Source organism: Podarcis erhardii (genome assembly GCF_964252035.2).
Source record: "Podarcis erhardii genome assembly, chromosome: 6".
Classification (NCBI taxonomy): domain Eukaryota; kingdom Metazoa; phylum Chordata; class Lepidosauria; order Squamata; family Lacertidae; genus Podarcis; species Podarcis erhardii.
The window spans coordinates 51,702,686-51,717,110 of NC_138510.1; the positions used below are offsets into that span (position 1 = coordinate 51,702,686).

General features: G+C 45.7%; 2 protein-coding genes across 4 annotated transcripts in view; one reads left to right on the forward strand and one right to left on the reverse strand.

The window, feature by feature from the left end:
* DMAP1 (DNA methyltransferase 1 associated protein 1) overlaps positions 1 to 8,590 on the forward strand; it is a 34,810-nt gene extending 26,220 nt beyond the window's left edge. For both annotated transcript variants that reach the window (XM_081865545.1, XM_081865546.1), the window contains exons 10-11: positions 807 to 1,090; positions 5,564 to 8,590. In XM_081865545.1, coding sequence (XP_081721671.1) covers positions 807 to 1,090; positions 5,564 to 5,623 — 344 coding nt within the window. In that variant the 3' untranslated portion in view covers positions 5,624 to 8,590. The remainder of the gene's footprint in view (positions 1 to 806; positions 1,091 to 5,563) is intronic.
* A 981-nt stretch (positions 8,591 to 9,571) lies between these two features.
* The window catches only part of ERI3 (ERI1 exoribonuclease family member 3), a 201,504-nt gene continuing 196,650 nt past the window's right edge, over positions 9,572 to 14,425 (reverse strand). For both annotated transcript variants that reach the window (XM_081865602.1, XM_081865601.1), the window contains exon 8: positions 9,572 to 11,002. In XM_081865602.1, the coding sequence (XP_081721728.1) occupies positions 10,920 to 11,002 (83 nt within the window). In that variant the 3' untranslated portion in view covers positions 9,572 to 10,919. The remainder of the gene's footprint in view (positions 11,003 to 14,425) is intronic.

Here is a 14,425-nt window from a genome sequence, read left to right on the forward strand (position 1 = left end):
ACAAGAATATCCCCTCTCAAAAAATTCCTCCCAGTCGAAAAGTATTTGAACAGAGTCTTTTGTCTCTTTCTCTCTTGTTTGGGTTCTTTAAGCCATCGAGAGTGACAGCCCAGTATTAAGGAGGCAAATCTCTTCGTGCAGGGAGAGGTGCTGTGAAAGGGGTTAGTGGCCATTGTCTGTGAGACTCTGCCTGGCTTTTGTGCTTCCTTGTTGCTCCTCTTATGGATGGGTCCCACGCAACCTGTGTGGGGATATGCCTGGCCTGCACTTTTTGGCTAAGGGGCAAAATACAACCCCCCCCAGCCTCTCCTGGGTAGGGAAGGCAGTGGACTCCCTGGATTCAGCGAGAACAGTAATGCTTGGCTTCAGTGGCTTGCTCAGGTTGTGTACTAACGGGGTTGCTCCTCCTTTGAAGAGGAGCTTCTTCTAGACCATCCCAACCTTGGGTCTCCAGCTGTTTTGGGACTACAACGCCCATCATCCCTAGCTAGCAAGACCAGTGGTCAGGGACGATGGGAACTGTAGTCCAAAAACAGCTGGAGACCCAAGATTGCAAAATACTGTTCTAGACTGTCCTCACATCCCTGGCTTGGCACAGCAGTGAAGGCTTGGCTGGCAGTGAGTCTGATGCAGGCAAAACTTCCCAGTTGTGCTACATCTGAGTTAATAAAGGACTCGACTTTTTAATGCTTTCTGCTTTAGCCAGTTTGGACTGAACCTAGACCTACAGAGGAGCATTGGAGCAGTCTGCAGCTGGCAAGGGACAGACTTCCCTTGCTTAACTTTCTTCCTTTCGCCTCCTCCAGACCTGAGTCCGATGCCGACAGAGGAGATTGTCCAGATGTTCAACGAGCTGCGCAGTGATCTGGTGCTGCTGTATGAGCTCAAGCAAGCATTTGCAAACTGTGAATATGAGCTGCAGATGTTGCGGCACCGCTATGAAGCATTGGCCAAAGCGGGTAGCACAGGGCCCAGCACAGATGGTGGCTCACATGCTGATGGACAGTCAGGCTTGTGCACTGAAGAGAGCAAGGGTGACGCAAAGGAGCAGATCATTGATGTGGTGGGGGCTCCCCTCACACCCAATTCGGTGAGTAGATATTGATGTTGGCATGCCCTTGCACCCCTTTAGGCCTGCTTGAAAAAATAACACTGCAAACCAAGAATCATAGAATTGTAGAGACCCAAGGGTCATCTAGTCCAACCCTCTGCAATGAAGGACTGAACTAAAGCATGCATAGCCATCCAATCTCTGCTTTAGAACCTCAGAGAGTCCACCACATCTTGTGAGGGTCTGTTCCACGGTCAAACAGCTCTTACTGTCAGAAAGTCCTTCCTGATGCTTAGTCAGAATATCCTTTCTTGTAACTTGAAGCCAGTGGTTCAAGTGCTGCCCTTCAGAGCAGGAGAAAACAAGCTTGCTCCATCTCCTCTCAGTAAGGGAGATCCTCTGTCTTTCCGCTCCATGGTTCTATGCCCAAGAAAGTTTTTTCCAGTGGAGTAAATGGGATTAATGCAATGACTTGTGCTTAGTCAGCTGGCCACCAAACCCTTCTTGCTTCCTTGCATAATGGCTGTCCCAGTATGTTGGCACAGCAGTGTGTCAGGATGTTTTTTTTTTAAAAAAATGACTTCTTTTTTTGATATTCAAGTAACTTTCTCTGTAACCTCTAAAGGTGACATGGAGTTTTGAGTAACCGCTCATTCTTAGAGGCTTCTCCTACTGAATGGGCTTCACCATACTATTGAGCCGTGGAATTTGAGCAGTGGAATTTGCTGCCAAGGAGTGTGGTGGAGTCTCCTTCTTTGGAGGTCTTTAAGCAGAGGCTTGACAACCATATGTCAGGAGTGCTCTGATGGTGTTTCCTGCTTGGCAGGGGGTTGGACTCGATGGCCCTTGTGGTCTCTTCCAACTCTATGATTCTATGATTCTATTCTATGATTCTATGAGCCCCACATCTCTGTGTCATAAATTCTCACCTGCTTTGGGGGGCAGGGTCAGCAAGCCTCAGCAGCAGGCCAGTTCAGAATCCTTTTCTTCCTCTAGAGAGTTTTCACTGACTTGTGTCTGTTTGCAAAACATTGCACTTATGTTTCCCTAGTGCTGTTCTTTTCCAACTCCATGCTTGGAATAGGAACAAAAAGAATGAAGGCAGCACCAGGAGGGTTAATGTGACCTGGGCTCTGACATATTTGAAAGAAATATAATCAGGTTAATTCACTGCAAGGCAAATTTGGTACCTAAAGGGCCCCCCTGTTAAATACAGCTCTGACCTTTACCGGCTGGTTACACAAAGACGACACAATTAGATTAGTCCAAGACAAAAGGTCAAGCGCATTCACACTGTGACCACTTTATGCTGTCTTTGGAGGGGAAAGAAATTCCACCCAGCAGGAGGGGGGCATCTCAGGGAGGTTCACTGTTGCTGCCAAGATGGAGGGGAGGGGCATAAGTATGTGGGGGAGTGGTGTCATTGGGGTGTGTGTGGAATGACACTGCTGCCAATCAGAGAAGCTGCCCCACTTTCGATGGAGTGTGTGTCTCTCTCCCTGCCTTTCAGGGAGCTGATCCTGTTGCTGTGGGAGTTATTTGGGCATAGACCCATTCTGCTCCATGACTAAAGCATCCGGAGTATTTTTCCTATGGCCTGTCTCTATGTATATGACACCACCTGAGTGAACAAGTGGACATTGGCTTAAACAGGTGGTCAGTGAGTGATAATTTTCTGCAATTCTCACGTGGGAGCCATTGTTGTTGTTGTGGCTAGATTATTGGGGTTGAACATGGGAAGCCTGGGTTCAAATCACTATTTGGCTATGAAGCTGAGTGACCTGGGCAAGGCAGCATTTCTCAGGCTGGTCTACCACATAGAATTGTTGCTAGGCTAAATTGTCATTCTGAGCTCCTGTGTGGGAAAGTGTAACAAATAAAACACTCTCTAAATGCTTGCAGCTCCAGTAGTGTGGCCTTTCCCTAATCCATGATATGCAGAAAAGACAAGAGCACAGAACAATCCCGGCACTGACACGCAGAATGAAGACTATTAGACTTTACCATGGCAGCCAGGGTGATCCTGTAGACTAGAGAACACATAAAATATCATGCCTGTCTCCAACAGCTCTTGTTAAGTTGCCTGGCATGGAGCTACTATGTATGTGGAGAAACACATCTTGGCTTGACGTTTCACCATATTCTCTGCATATTAAAAAGTGGCTTGTTTGGTATTTTCCAAAAGTTCTAGCTTTCAGTTTTCTGCTCCCTCTCCTGACAGCACCTCCTTCCCACTAATGAATTTGGAATCCTCCCCACTGTATCCTGCATTAGCAACAAACCCACCCGCCATATGCTCTCTCATCCCAAATAATATATACAGGCATTTGAACCACCTGTGAATGGCAACCAAATTGCTAGTCATTGGTGTGGACCTGAAAGACTACACAGGAACCTTAGAGGAGCAATTGTTCCTTCCCCAAAGCTTCTTCAATATTTCACTTGGGGTTCTAGCTCTGTTACAATGGAAAGTGGGCTCTTTTTTGTAATTCTGTAGGAGAGATGGTCTAGTATTCAAGCATCTGCACGTGACACCACTAGGCTTTTAGTGCTACATTTCCCTCTCACCGCAGGCTGGAAAAAAATAGAAGAGAATATCCACTTTCATAGGCTCAGCTTTTGGCCACCGGACTGCCAGCCCAGTGCACCCCAGCCTTGGTTAGTCTGCTGTGGGCATGTCATGATGCCCACTGCTGGCAGCCCACAGTGAAGGGAGCCTTCTCCCCACCCCCACCCCAGAGCATTGCTCTGCTGACCCAGGAGGGACGCTACTCTGGGCCTTTGCAGGGTGAAAGGTGAGTATAACTTGGGAACAAATTAGTTCCAAGCAGAAGTGCAGCCAGTTACTCCAGATTAGAGCCTTTGATTTGTGCGACTCAGACTCCACTCGCCCATCCATAATGAGTTGACTCTCCTCAGAATTCCTCACATCAGCGCACTTTGTTCCTGGGCTCACAAGTCAGCCCATTAATGGGGAAAGGAAAGGACCTTGCCTCTAAGAAGTCTCAGGTTCAGAGTCAGAATCATTTGACTTTTAAGCTGCCTTTATCTGAACTCCTGCCGGCTCCTTGTTTTCTGAGCCTGCTTGAAAGTGAGAAGTTACATTGTTAACATCAAACATCCTTCCTTCCAGATGGAGTTAGAAAGCTCGCTTGCGCGTCTATATAAATGTGTATCTGTATCATGATACGTGTGTGTTTTATAATATATATTTTCTCATTTTAAAATCATTCCTTTCCATTAACAGGGAGCCAGGTTCCCAGGCTCTTGTAAATTACAATGTAGAACATTTTTCCTAACCAGACACTTTCAGTTTTTGCCCACGGCGACGGGCAGAGCCAAGCTAGGGAAGGTGATTAATATGAATTTGTGACATATTTGAAAGATGGCTCTTTTGCCATATAAAGATTATCAAACACATGCGCTCATCCCCATTAATTCGCCAGCCTCCCTGGGAAGCTCTCGGGCCCCCACTCCTTTGTTTCCAGGTTGGGCTGGCTGCTTTAAATGTACCTTTGCTCCTAATTCCCCAAAATTCTGGGTATTGTTTTTCACAGGGTGCCAGTTAACAAAGTGGTGCGCTTTCCCCACTAATCAAAGCCACTGAAGGCAGTTAGGCATGCATTTTCTGCCATGGAGATAGTTGCATCCCCAAGAAGTGTGGGGGCTTCATTATTAATACAGGCTCTCAATCATTTATGCCTGAAACATTTAAAACAAGGAAAGGTGGTGGATGGCAGCCTGTGGTTCCCAAGAGGGCTCATTTTAATTTCTTTCCTCCATTCACCGTGGACCTGGAAAAGGAAATGGTGGTGGGTGGGTTTGTTTGTTTGTTTGTTTGTTTGTTTAAATGGCTTTCACTTCCTGCATTGGCTTTAAACTGCCAATGTTGCTTGATAATTTCGGTGGATCTTTTCTCTTTTCTCTGCATTGCACTCTCTCTCCCAGTTGATCTGTTGAGGAAAGTTCAGGCACATTTAGTACAATTTGCAAACATCCCAACTCTTTGCTAAGTTTTCACTGTGTGCCCTTGGGAGGGGCCTGTGACTGATTTAGGGGTCATGCATCAGCCAGTGGAATCTGCTAATCCCGTTAAATGCTAATTCACAAGCTTCAGGCAGGCTTGTGGTTACCTCTACTCCTTCCCTTTATGTGTCAAACCTAGAAATACTGGCTCCGGAAAGGTCTGCACCATACCAGGGGGTTTGTATTGGAACTTTCATCCTCTTTCCATCCCTTCCTTAGTTTTGTTACTAGAGTCATTTATAAGACCATTTTATGGTAAAAAAAACAAGCTTAATGTTGTGCCTCAAAGTTCCTCCAGAGCTTTTAAGTACCAGGCCTGGTCCAGAGTCTTCTCAGGTGTTGTGTGGTGGTTTTCTTCCTGAATTCCTTGTCTGGACACACCCGATACCTTGGGTTCTAGAAAAGGGTTTGTGTTGCATCTAGCACTGAGCTGGATGGTCTGACCTCTTGTTAACACCTGTCTTTCATTTCTGCTTCTTGGAACAGAGAAAGCGCAGGGAATCTGCTTCCAGTTCATCGTCTGTCAAAAAAGTGAAAAAGCCATGAATAGCCTGAAGTTCCAGATCCTGGATGTCGGAGGATCAGGACACTGACTGCAGGGGCAAGATGGCTGCATTTGCCAGTATGTGTACATTATGCTATGGGATTCCTGCAGTGACATTGCCCTCTCTTGTTCCAGAAAAGGATGTTGCTGCCCCAGGTAAATGGGTTGGACTTCCTTGCATTAACAGCCTCATACTGGTTGTTGCTGTAGTGATTGTGTTGTATTTCCTATGTCTGATTTTTGTAAACTTCCTTGTAAATACAGAATCCATTACCTCTTGTTCCGTAATCTGAATCTAATCCAGCACTTGTGGGTGGGCAGAAGCACCTGTATCTAGTTGCTTTTGTCTAGATAGACCTTGAGCTAGAGTAGGCAGGTGCTGGATCATCAGCTAGATCTTATGGATTAGAATAGTTTTTATGACGCATGTGAGGCAGGAGGGGACAAACGCACGCCTAAGACTCCCTAGTATAATGCTGCACATGATTAACTATCTCACAACTGCAAGGAAGACTAAGGTTGTGGTAGCAGAGACTGCAGTGCAGAGCTACATGGATAAATTATTTTATTGAAAACTTATCTTTGCAATAAAAGAGACATACCTCAGGCTGCTTTGAACATTGAAGGTCTTCCACCTTTTGCAGTGCCACCATTGAAGCATGGTCTTTTTTATGGTCCTAGTTGGGCACCAATTCTCACACCACCATCCCATTCCCACTGGAAGACATGCTTGCTTGTTTCTGTCTTATTCTCACAGAATGTTCTTCTGGATGCCCACAAAGTTCCTATTTCCCTCAGTGTTTCATCTAATTATAGAACGGTTGCTTGACTCATGTGCCCTGCATATGAATTAAACAATAGAGTTGAGGAAAAGAACCCCATACTGTATCTTAGGTGATGCATTCATTCGTTGCAGGAGGTATTTCCTGCTCTGATGAGAGGGGGTCATGCCTCTGCCAAGATGTTGCCTGCTCTCCATGTATTTTTCTAAGTCCTTATAGTAAAAATAATTTAGATCTTCCGTTTGATTTAAGCAGTGGCACCTTTTTAGTTAAACAAATTTTCAATATCAATTTAGCGAGCCAATTTAATGCTGCATCCCTAGTTTTCTCATCTCTCTGGTAGGTGAGGTACCCTCCCATATCTGTTAAGAGTAGCCAGAATTATTCTGTGTTATATTGTGGACATACATACCCATACTGAGTGTCACGGTGAGTTCTTTGTGCTAACATAAAAAAGTAGTTCTACAGACTCTTTTAACAGGACAATCCTGTGTGTGTTTACTTGGAAGGAAGTTCCATTTTGTTCAGTGTGTTCACGGTTGCCTTTTCCTGTTGTAGCCTGCTGCACGCAGACCAGTATCTCTTATACCCTCCAGAGGCGACTTGGTGTGTGATAATTGTGTTGATTAGTGACCAATGGAGCAACCAGCTGTAAGCATGCTGGTTTTCCAAGAACCAAGAAGTATCCATTTCTCATTGCTAGACTCAGCTTCAGCTGTGAAGGTTTGGTTTGGTAGTGTAGGGTTGAATATTCCAAGTCAGTATAATTAAGCCTGTGTATACAATTGCAGGAAAGGCTATGTTTTGCTATTAAATATAGAATTCAGCACCAAGAAGGAAGTTTCTAGCCCATAAGCTTTTACAAAGGTCACCTTGAAAGTGTGTGAGTATCTCTGGTGAGATCTCTGAAGCCATAGGAGGGCTGAGTAGGACTTCTAGTGATCAGACCGTGGTGTTTTGCATAGCTCTTTACCCTTCCATAGAGTAGCAAAATAAATTATGCAAAATGAGCAAATATGTGCATATTTGCATAATGCATACAGGCCATGGAATTCCAGTTTTAATTTTAATTTTGATGGGGTTTTTAGTGCAGAACACAAAGCCCTAGGTATAACCCTTGCCCTCAGCAGGAAGAAATTGACTGGCTACGTCGTAAGACTTCAGTCGCATGTTCTCCAGTGTGTGGCAGGCAGTGAAGCCAGTGATACCCTCAAGAAGAGCTAACTGTAAGTAACTTTGGTTTCTCCAGTGTAAAAATATTGAGTGCTAGCCTATGAGGTAGCCCTCCATTCTGGTCTGGAGTTTCTCCAGCTTACTGACTCTTTTAATGACTGAATTGTGCTCTTCTCCCCCCACCCCCGCCCAGCCCTTTCAGATATTCATCTTCCATCAGAAACATGTTGGAAGAAGAGCTATGATACTTTTGGCCTGCTGCTGTCAGACCTAACTCATGCTCTACCTTCCCCTTCCCATTTCAAGTGCAACTGGGAATCGATAGTGCATGACAACGCCCTTTGATTTACATTCTTGCTGGCAGAAAGAAAGGTCAAAGGCCAAGTTCTTCGTTTTCATAGAAAACTAATTAGACGACTCCATCGACACTGAATCAATAAAACTGATCAGGTGATTACACAGAGGGAGCCATTAAAATCCCTATGACCTTTGATCTCAAGTCCCTAACCTGAGGTGGGAAAGGCTCAGTTATATTCTCTAGTGCTTGGAGGACAAACCTCTCAAAGTGAGATGGACTGGTCTACAAGGCTTCAGTGGGTGGTGGTGGACACAGGCTTTGCTGACTCTGCTGGCTGTATCTAGTATGTTCTCATTTCAACCCCTACTGCATGAATGGTCATGTGGATGGAAAGGCATGGCAGACAGACAAAGGGTTGATAAGGCAATTACTTCTGCAGTGGTGCCATAAAGAGAGAGGTGGCCCTAACTGGAACAGACCCCCAAACTTTTCACTGCTACAGTGGGAGGGGAAAGAGCAGAGACCAACACTGAAAGGGGATAGTGATTTATTTGGGGCTTTGTCTTAAGCTACGGAGTCAATTAGTATGTTCTCCAAGCAGCTTGCTTTGTTTTCAATCTCCCATTTGTCATTGTTGTCTAAATCATAAAAGATTGTTCACATTGGTGCATAAGCCATCTTAGGTCATGTAGCACTAAACAAACATTTGGTAATTATTCATTGGCCTTCTGTGTTCAAGTTTATTTGACTTATATAAAATGAGTCATGATTTTTTTAACATGTAGCTCCAGGCTTTGCTCTGTTTTACATGGTATATTGTCGTAGCTAACGGAGAGAAAAGGATGGGAAACTATATAAACTTCAACAGGGGCCAGTATCTAGACCTGAGTATTGCCCTCTGTGAGCACCACTTCTACCTGCAGATTGGGGAGGCTGCATGAGCCAAAGTGTTCTCCTGTGGCCCAAGCAGCCTATGAACTTTGTGTGCTAAGCATCCTTGATGGTGCAATGAGCTGAGGTGATAAGATGTAAATATTTGGCTTCTTCAGGATCCTCCTTTCATTGAGGGGCCCTTCAGTAATGTTAAACAGATGGTATGAAAACATTTTAATGGTGCCCACTGATTGGCAGTGGGTGCAAATACCACTTTCAGCAAAACTCAGCTCTACTTGGGAGCTCCAAATCTAAAAGGTGTCAAATACAAGCTCCACTTGCTAAGGAAGAAGCAGGATCAAACTTTAAGGTTCCTGCTTCTTCCTTTGCAGCTGTATTTTTGCCTGACATCACATTATGTCAGGTGTGAGGCAGGTGAGTGTGACTTGGACAAAATGGCCCCTGAGGCCTGATTAGGGCTGTGGGCTGGAGGTTTCCCACCCCTGGTGTAGAGCACAGGGCAGGAGGCTAACTATTGTGAAGGAAAGTATGACCTATTCTCAAGATACTTTCCTGGGGAAGAACTAATAAGGAAGCAGCTTTTGTTTTGGCTACAGATGGGAATATGTGGGTGATTTTCTCTCATGAAGGTACATGATACTTGTGTCACAAAACAATCCCAGAACGCAAATCCATTTAAGGATGGGAGAAACATCTGTGCAGTTACCTCCAAAGAGGTATTGGGAAAAGGAGTTTACTTAGCAGCATATTTCAGATAAAGCCTCCCCCCGGCCCCACTCCCTTACAGCATACAAGGAGCCAGGTTCCTTTCCCCCAAACTTTATTCATGTGGCACATTTACAGCAAGGATGGGAATAACGAGCCAATGAGGAGGTCAGGTTGGGTTCAGCTGGAACATCCACACACCATGCATTATTTACCGGTAAGGCCCAGTGCCTGTATCAGCTCACAGCCTGACTCTTGGTGTGGCTCCCAGGTAGGTGGCAGCTGGAGCCTATCTATCCGGGGATCCATTCAGCAAAAGCTAGGGCAGAAGGTTTCAGGAAAATACTGAGCTGGAAGAGGGCGATTCATTCTTTATTTCCGTCTTCCCACACTGGACCAAGGTGATGGGAATAGGATAGGAAGAATAGGCCACACCTCTCAAAGCAACAAGTCAGTTGCAGCTCTTGTAGGAGGAGGAGGAAGTCAGGTGAGCAAAGGGGCAGTAACAGAGATGTGAGTCAATTTGCAGATCCCTGCTGGGTAATGGGAACACAGCCCCCTGCTGGGCTAGCAGTAATGGGCATGTCCACTGCCTGCAATGGACTGCATGCTCCATAGGGGGGCCATGCGCAAGTGCAGGGTGGATGCACAGTAGGGTTCCCCATGTTCTGAGGAGGCATGAGCAAGGGATCACAGGGTTCAAGAAATGCAGGACATGGCGATGAGCATCAGCCAGGATGCTCCTGCCTACGATAACCCCTGCTGAATGGAGCCCCAGGGAGATAGGTGGCTCTTGGTGGGCAGGGAATACAGGCACTTTACCTTGAACAGAAAGAGCCGAGCTTCCTCAGATCACATACAGAAGGAATCAGAGGGTTAGTGTTTATTCAAAACAGAAGGGAAGGAGGGAAGAAGCCTGCCGAAGGGGGAGGGGGGGCTGTCTGGATGCTGCTCAGTCAATATTTAGCTGACACGCAGGAGACACAGTAACAGATTCACACAGGAAAAGGGGAGGGGGGCTTGACCGCGGTTGTTGCGATATTGGACTCAAAGTAATAAGGGCGAGTGCCCCAAACATGGCGCCACGGTCTTGCTACAGGCGCAAATATGAGCAGAGAGAGAGAGAGAGAGAAAAATGCCAATGGAAATCGGAAGCCAACAAAAGGGAAAACAATCTACGTCTCTAACCATGTGGAGCAAGCGCCCTAGGGGGCTGCAGGCTGGGCCAGGCCGGGCAGGCAGCCGGCCCCAGAGAGGGAGTCACGTCAGGCCTACACAGAGATTCCAGTTCCATATATACAGCCTCTACTGGCAGAACAGCAAAACTGACGGAGTCGTGGGGTTGCTCGTTCCTCTGTCCTCTTTCTGTCGTTCGAATGCTCCAGCCCATCACGCCCAGGTAGCAGGAGCCGGCCGCATGCAGCCCTGTCTGGCCGGCCCCAGAGATCAAAAGGGCTTGGAGGTCTGCTTGAAGATGAACCCTCTGTGAGCCAGTGTCTTCATGATGTTGGCAATGTTCTTGCAGTCATCTGCCGGTCAGAGGAAGAAAGGGCATGAGAACAGTCATGTTATTCTTCTTATTATTATTTCATTTCTATACCATTTCATATTTTAAAGAAAAATCTCAAAGCAGTTTACAGAATATTAAAACATAAATAAAACAATGTTGAATTGGACAGGTACGAAAATTCTTGGAAAAAAGGATCACACACATACCCCGTACTTATAGGCAGTGCTTTGCTTCTAGAAAAAAAGCTGCCAGTATTGGGTATCCTTGAGTACCCCCAGGAAAAACCCCACTGCTCATAGGCATACAACAATCCACACATAAATGCTGACCTTTCACAGACATATGTGCCCATAAGCATGCATGCATGCAAACACCTCTATGATTCATGCACACCCTAGATGTGCTGTGGTAGTACTGGCAGCATGGAATGTGCTTCTTGTCTCTGGGCTCGTCTACACTTCTGCTTGTCCCACCACTTTCCCCTGGGAAAACCCGCTCTTTACCATTGAATCGGAGTAAATGCCAGTCAGGATTTTGGCATGTTGATGTTTGTTCTGATTCAGAGGTAAAGAGTGGGTTTTCCTGGGGAAAGAGGCAAGGCAAATGGAAAGCTGCTCAGAGCTGTGCCTAAAAAGCATGGGACAAGCAGAAAGCCTCTTGGAAAGCTGAAGTGTGGACGAGCCCTTTGTCTCAGCCCTACTTAAGCTTCCTGACTGTGGCAAGTAGATCTTCACGGTGCATTCTGCCATTTCCAATAAAGTGGGGTATGGTTTAATTCAGTTTTACAGCCCTCCTCCAACTAGCCTAGACTGCATCCTTTTACTGCTTGGCTGTGCCCCCACCCACATGCATAAGCTCTGGGAGTTTCCAGTAGGTCCCAGCTTTTGAAAAAATGGAAGACCACTGCTTTAGAGCAAGGCTGCAATATACCAGCTACTCATTTTTCTATCAATTCAAGTGGAACAACTACTTCCTCTTCGAAACAGGAATAATATGGCATGTGGTAATCCTGATATGATATAATAGAGGCTAGGTCTAGCCTCGATTTAGTATTTTAAGGAGATTTTTCATTTCATATCTCATAAAAATACATACAGATAATATGAGAACACAAAACATACATTGCTGGTTTGTATTATTTAATTTGTTTTATAACATTAGAAATATAGTTAAATAGAAGTTTGGAATTTCTCACTTCAAAGAGAAATGAACAAGGAGCAGTTCTGTATGACTGTACAGCTTTGGGAGTTATACTGACCACTTGAAAATTGAAAAATTTTAGTTTTGTGAGCAGGGACACATCCTATTGGGGAAAAAACACATTCTGTAACACCGGGTGGCCCTGCTGATTTCTAGCGTTGGAGCATGCATATCTTAGTTGCTAGTCTTAAATGCCAGGTTGACCACAAAAGAAAGAGAACACACACCATACAATGGTTGCGCTCCACTATAATAACACTAAACCTGTGGAGGGATCTAATAGCACTCATTAGACGAGGGCCCGGTGGGCAAAATGTCCACATTTCAAATTCTGAGGAAGTGCTATGGGTGCCAGCCACAAAATGGCTGCCGTGGGAGCATGGCCTAACACAAAACTAGAGCATAGTTATTGCTGCTTTCCCCCACCCCCAAGACAACCTCATGTTTTCCATGGGAAGTGAGCTATGTCCTGCTGGTTCTGATATTGACCCCCTCTCTGTGATACTGTTGCTGTCTAATAACAATAGGGAGCATTCCCCAGTACCAGGAAAAATATACAGGGTGGCCACAACACACTCTTGCACACGCATCACATGCACACATTCACCATACACGTACAGACATGCACACATCTCTCATTCACTACATCCACACTGCAAGCGCATCTTTCCCCATCTCTCAACCCAAATGCATCTTTCCTTCTCTCCCTCACCACATTCATATATACTCCCATCTCCCCCACACATACACCTCTCCCCAACTGCACCTTTCTCAGTCACACACATGCTTGAGCAATCCACCCACCCACCCATTCAGAAAAGGCTATCCACAAGCAAAGGGAGTGCCTACCATTTCAATTCCCGCCCAACCTAAATAAAACAAATATTCACGGGGGTCACCAGCCCCACCACCCGCAGTCATCGGGCATTGGGGAAGGAGAAGGAAGGCTTTGTGAGTGCTGTGGGGCCCACAGGGGCCGGGTTGGCAGTCCCAGCATTAGAGCGACTTCGTAAAGACGAAGAAAAGGGCTCAGCTCCATGGACTCAGCTGTGTTACTGTTCTACCAAGATATCTTGAATTAGGTGTGCAAAAGATTTTGATGATGATTTAAGCAAATTTCCCTGCAAAATGCCCTTTATTTATACAAAATGAAAAATTGCAAATCAACAGAATTTGTTTTTGGTTTTTTGACAAAACAAAGGGGGCAGGGGTTTTGAGACATGAAAGGAAGCTGTGAAGGGGAAATCCCCCCTCACATTCTCTAAATGTTTGAAATAGAAGATAAAACTCCTGGCAACACCACTCATCTATTTTTTCATCCTGAAGCATTAACAGAAACTGCTCGCATTTCTTTCTTTTCAAAAACCAACAATGAGGGATAGAAACATGCTTTTAAAGTTGCATTTCAGATTTTCTAGATTCTAGGTTCTGTATTGCACAACACACTAAATAAAAAGCCTCGATTAGGGCAACAGCTATAAATGTAGGTTTCCTGCACACTTTTGGTGTGGACTTTCATCACAGGCCCCCACTACTTCCAGTCCAGCTCTTGCACCTTTCCTCATCTTTTATATTGGAAGGATGACAGAAGGATGGACCGGTAAGTGGAGCAAGCTCCATTCTCTTCTGAACTAACAGGGAAGCAGGGTTGGGCTGGCTCGCATTATTTACCTGGGACTAAATGCAAGCAGAGTTTGCTAAAATAGAAGCAAGCCTTAAATTGATTCCTGGTGTCTATATTTCATGTTGAAAATTGGCTTGTAAATCCATGTTTTGATCTATGGTGGCCGTCTCCTTAAGAAAAAGCAAGAGTAAATGTGTAATTTCTCCCTTGACAGCACACGGTGGCGAGGCGATCCTTCTTCCCGCTCCCCTCCGACTCGGGACAGCTCCGCTGCCTCCCATCAGCACTCTTTCTTCCTCGCCCCACGCCTTGATGTCTCCATTTCATTAGTGTGCGCCCATTCATCACGCTGTTACCGTAAGGGTGACTTTGCCCACTTGCATGTGGCAGGCAGGGCCTGGATGACATGGGGTGGCGCTGCCACTCTGACGGGGGGAGGGAAGCAGAACACCCACCCACACCCCTGCTAGTAAATGGATGTTGTGGCAGAAGGACAGCTGCATCATTACTGATGTGTAAATGATAAAGCAGCGCCTCCACATCCGTCTCTTAACTGTAAATCCAGGGAGTGCTTTATAATCAAGCGGCAGCGATAATAATGTGAAATTAGGTCTCTCT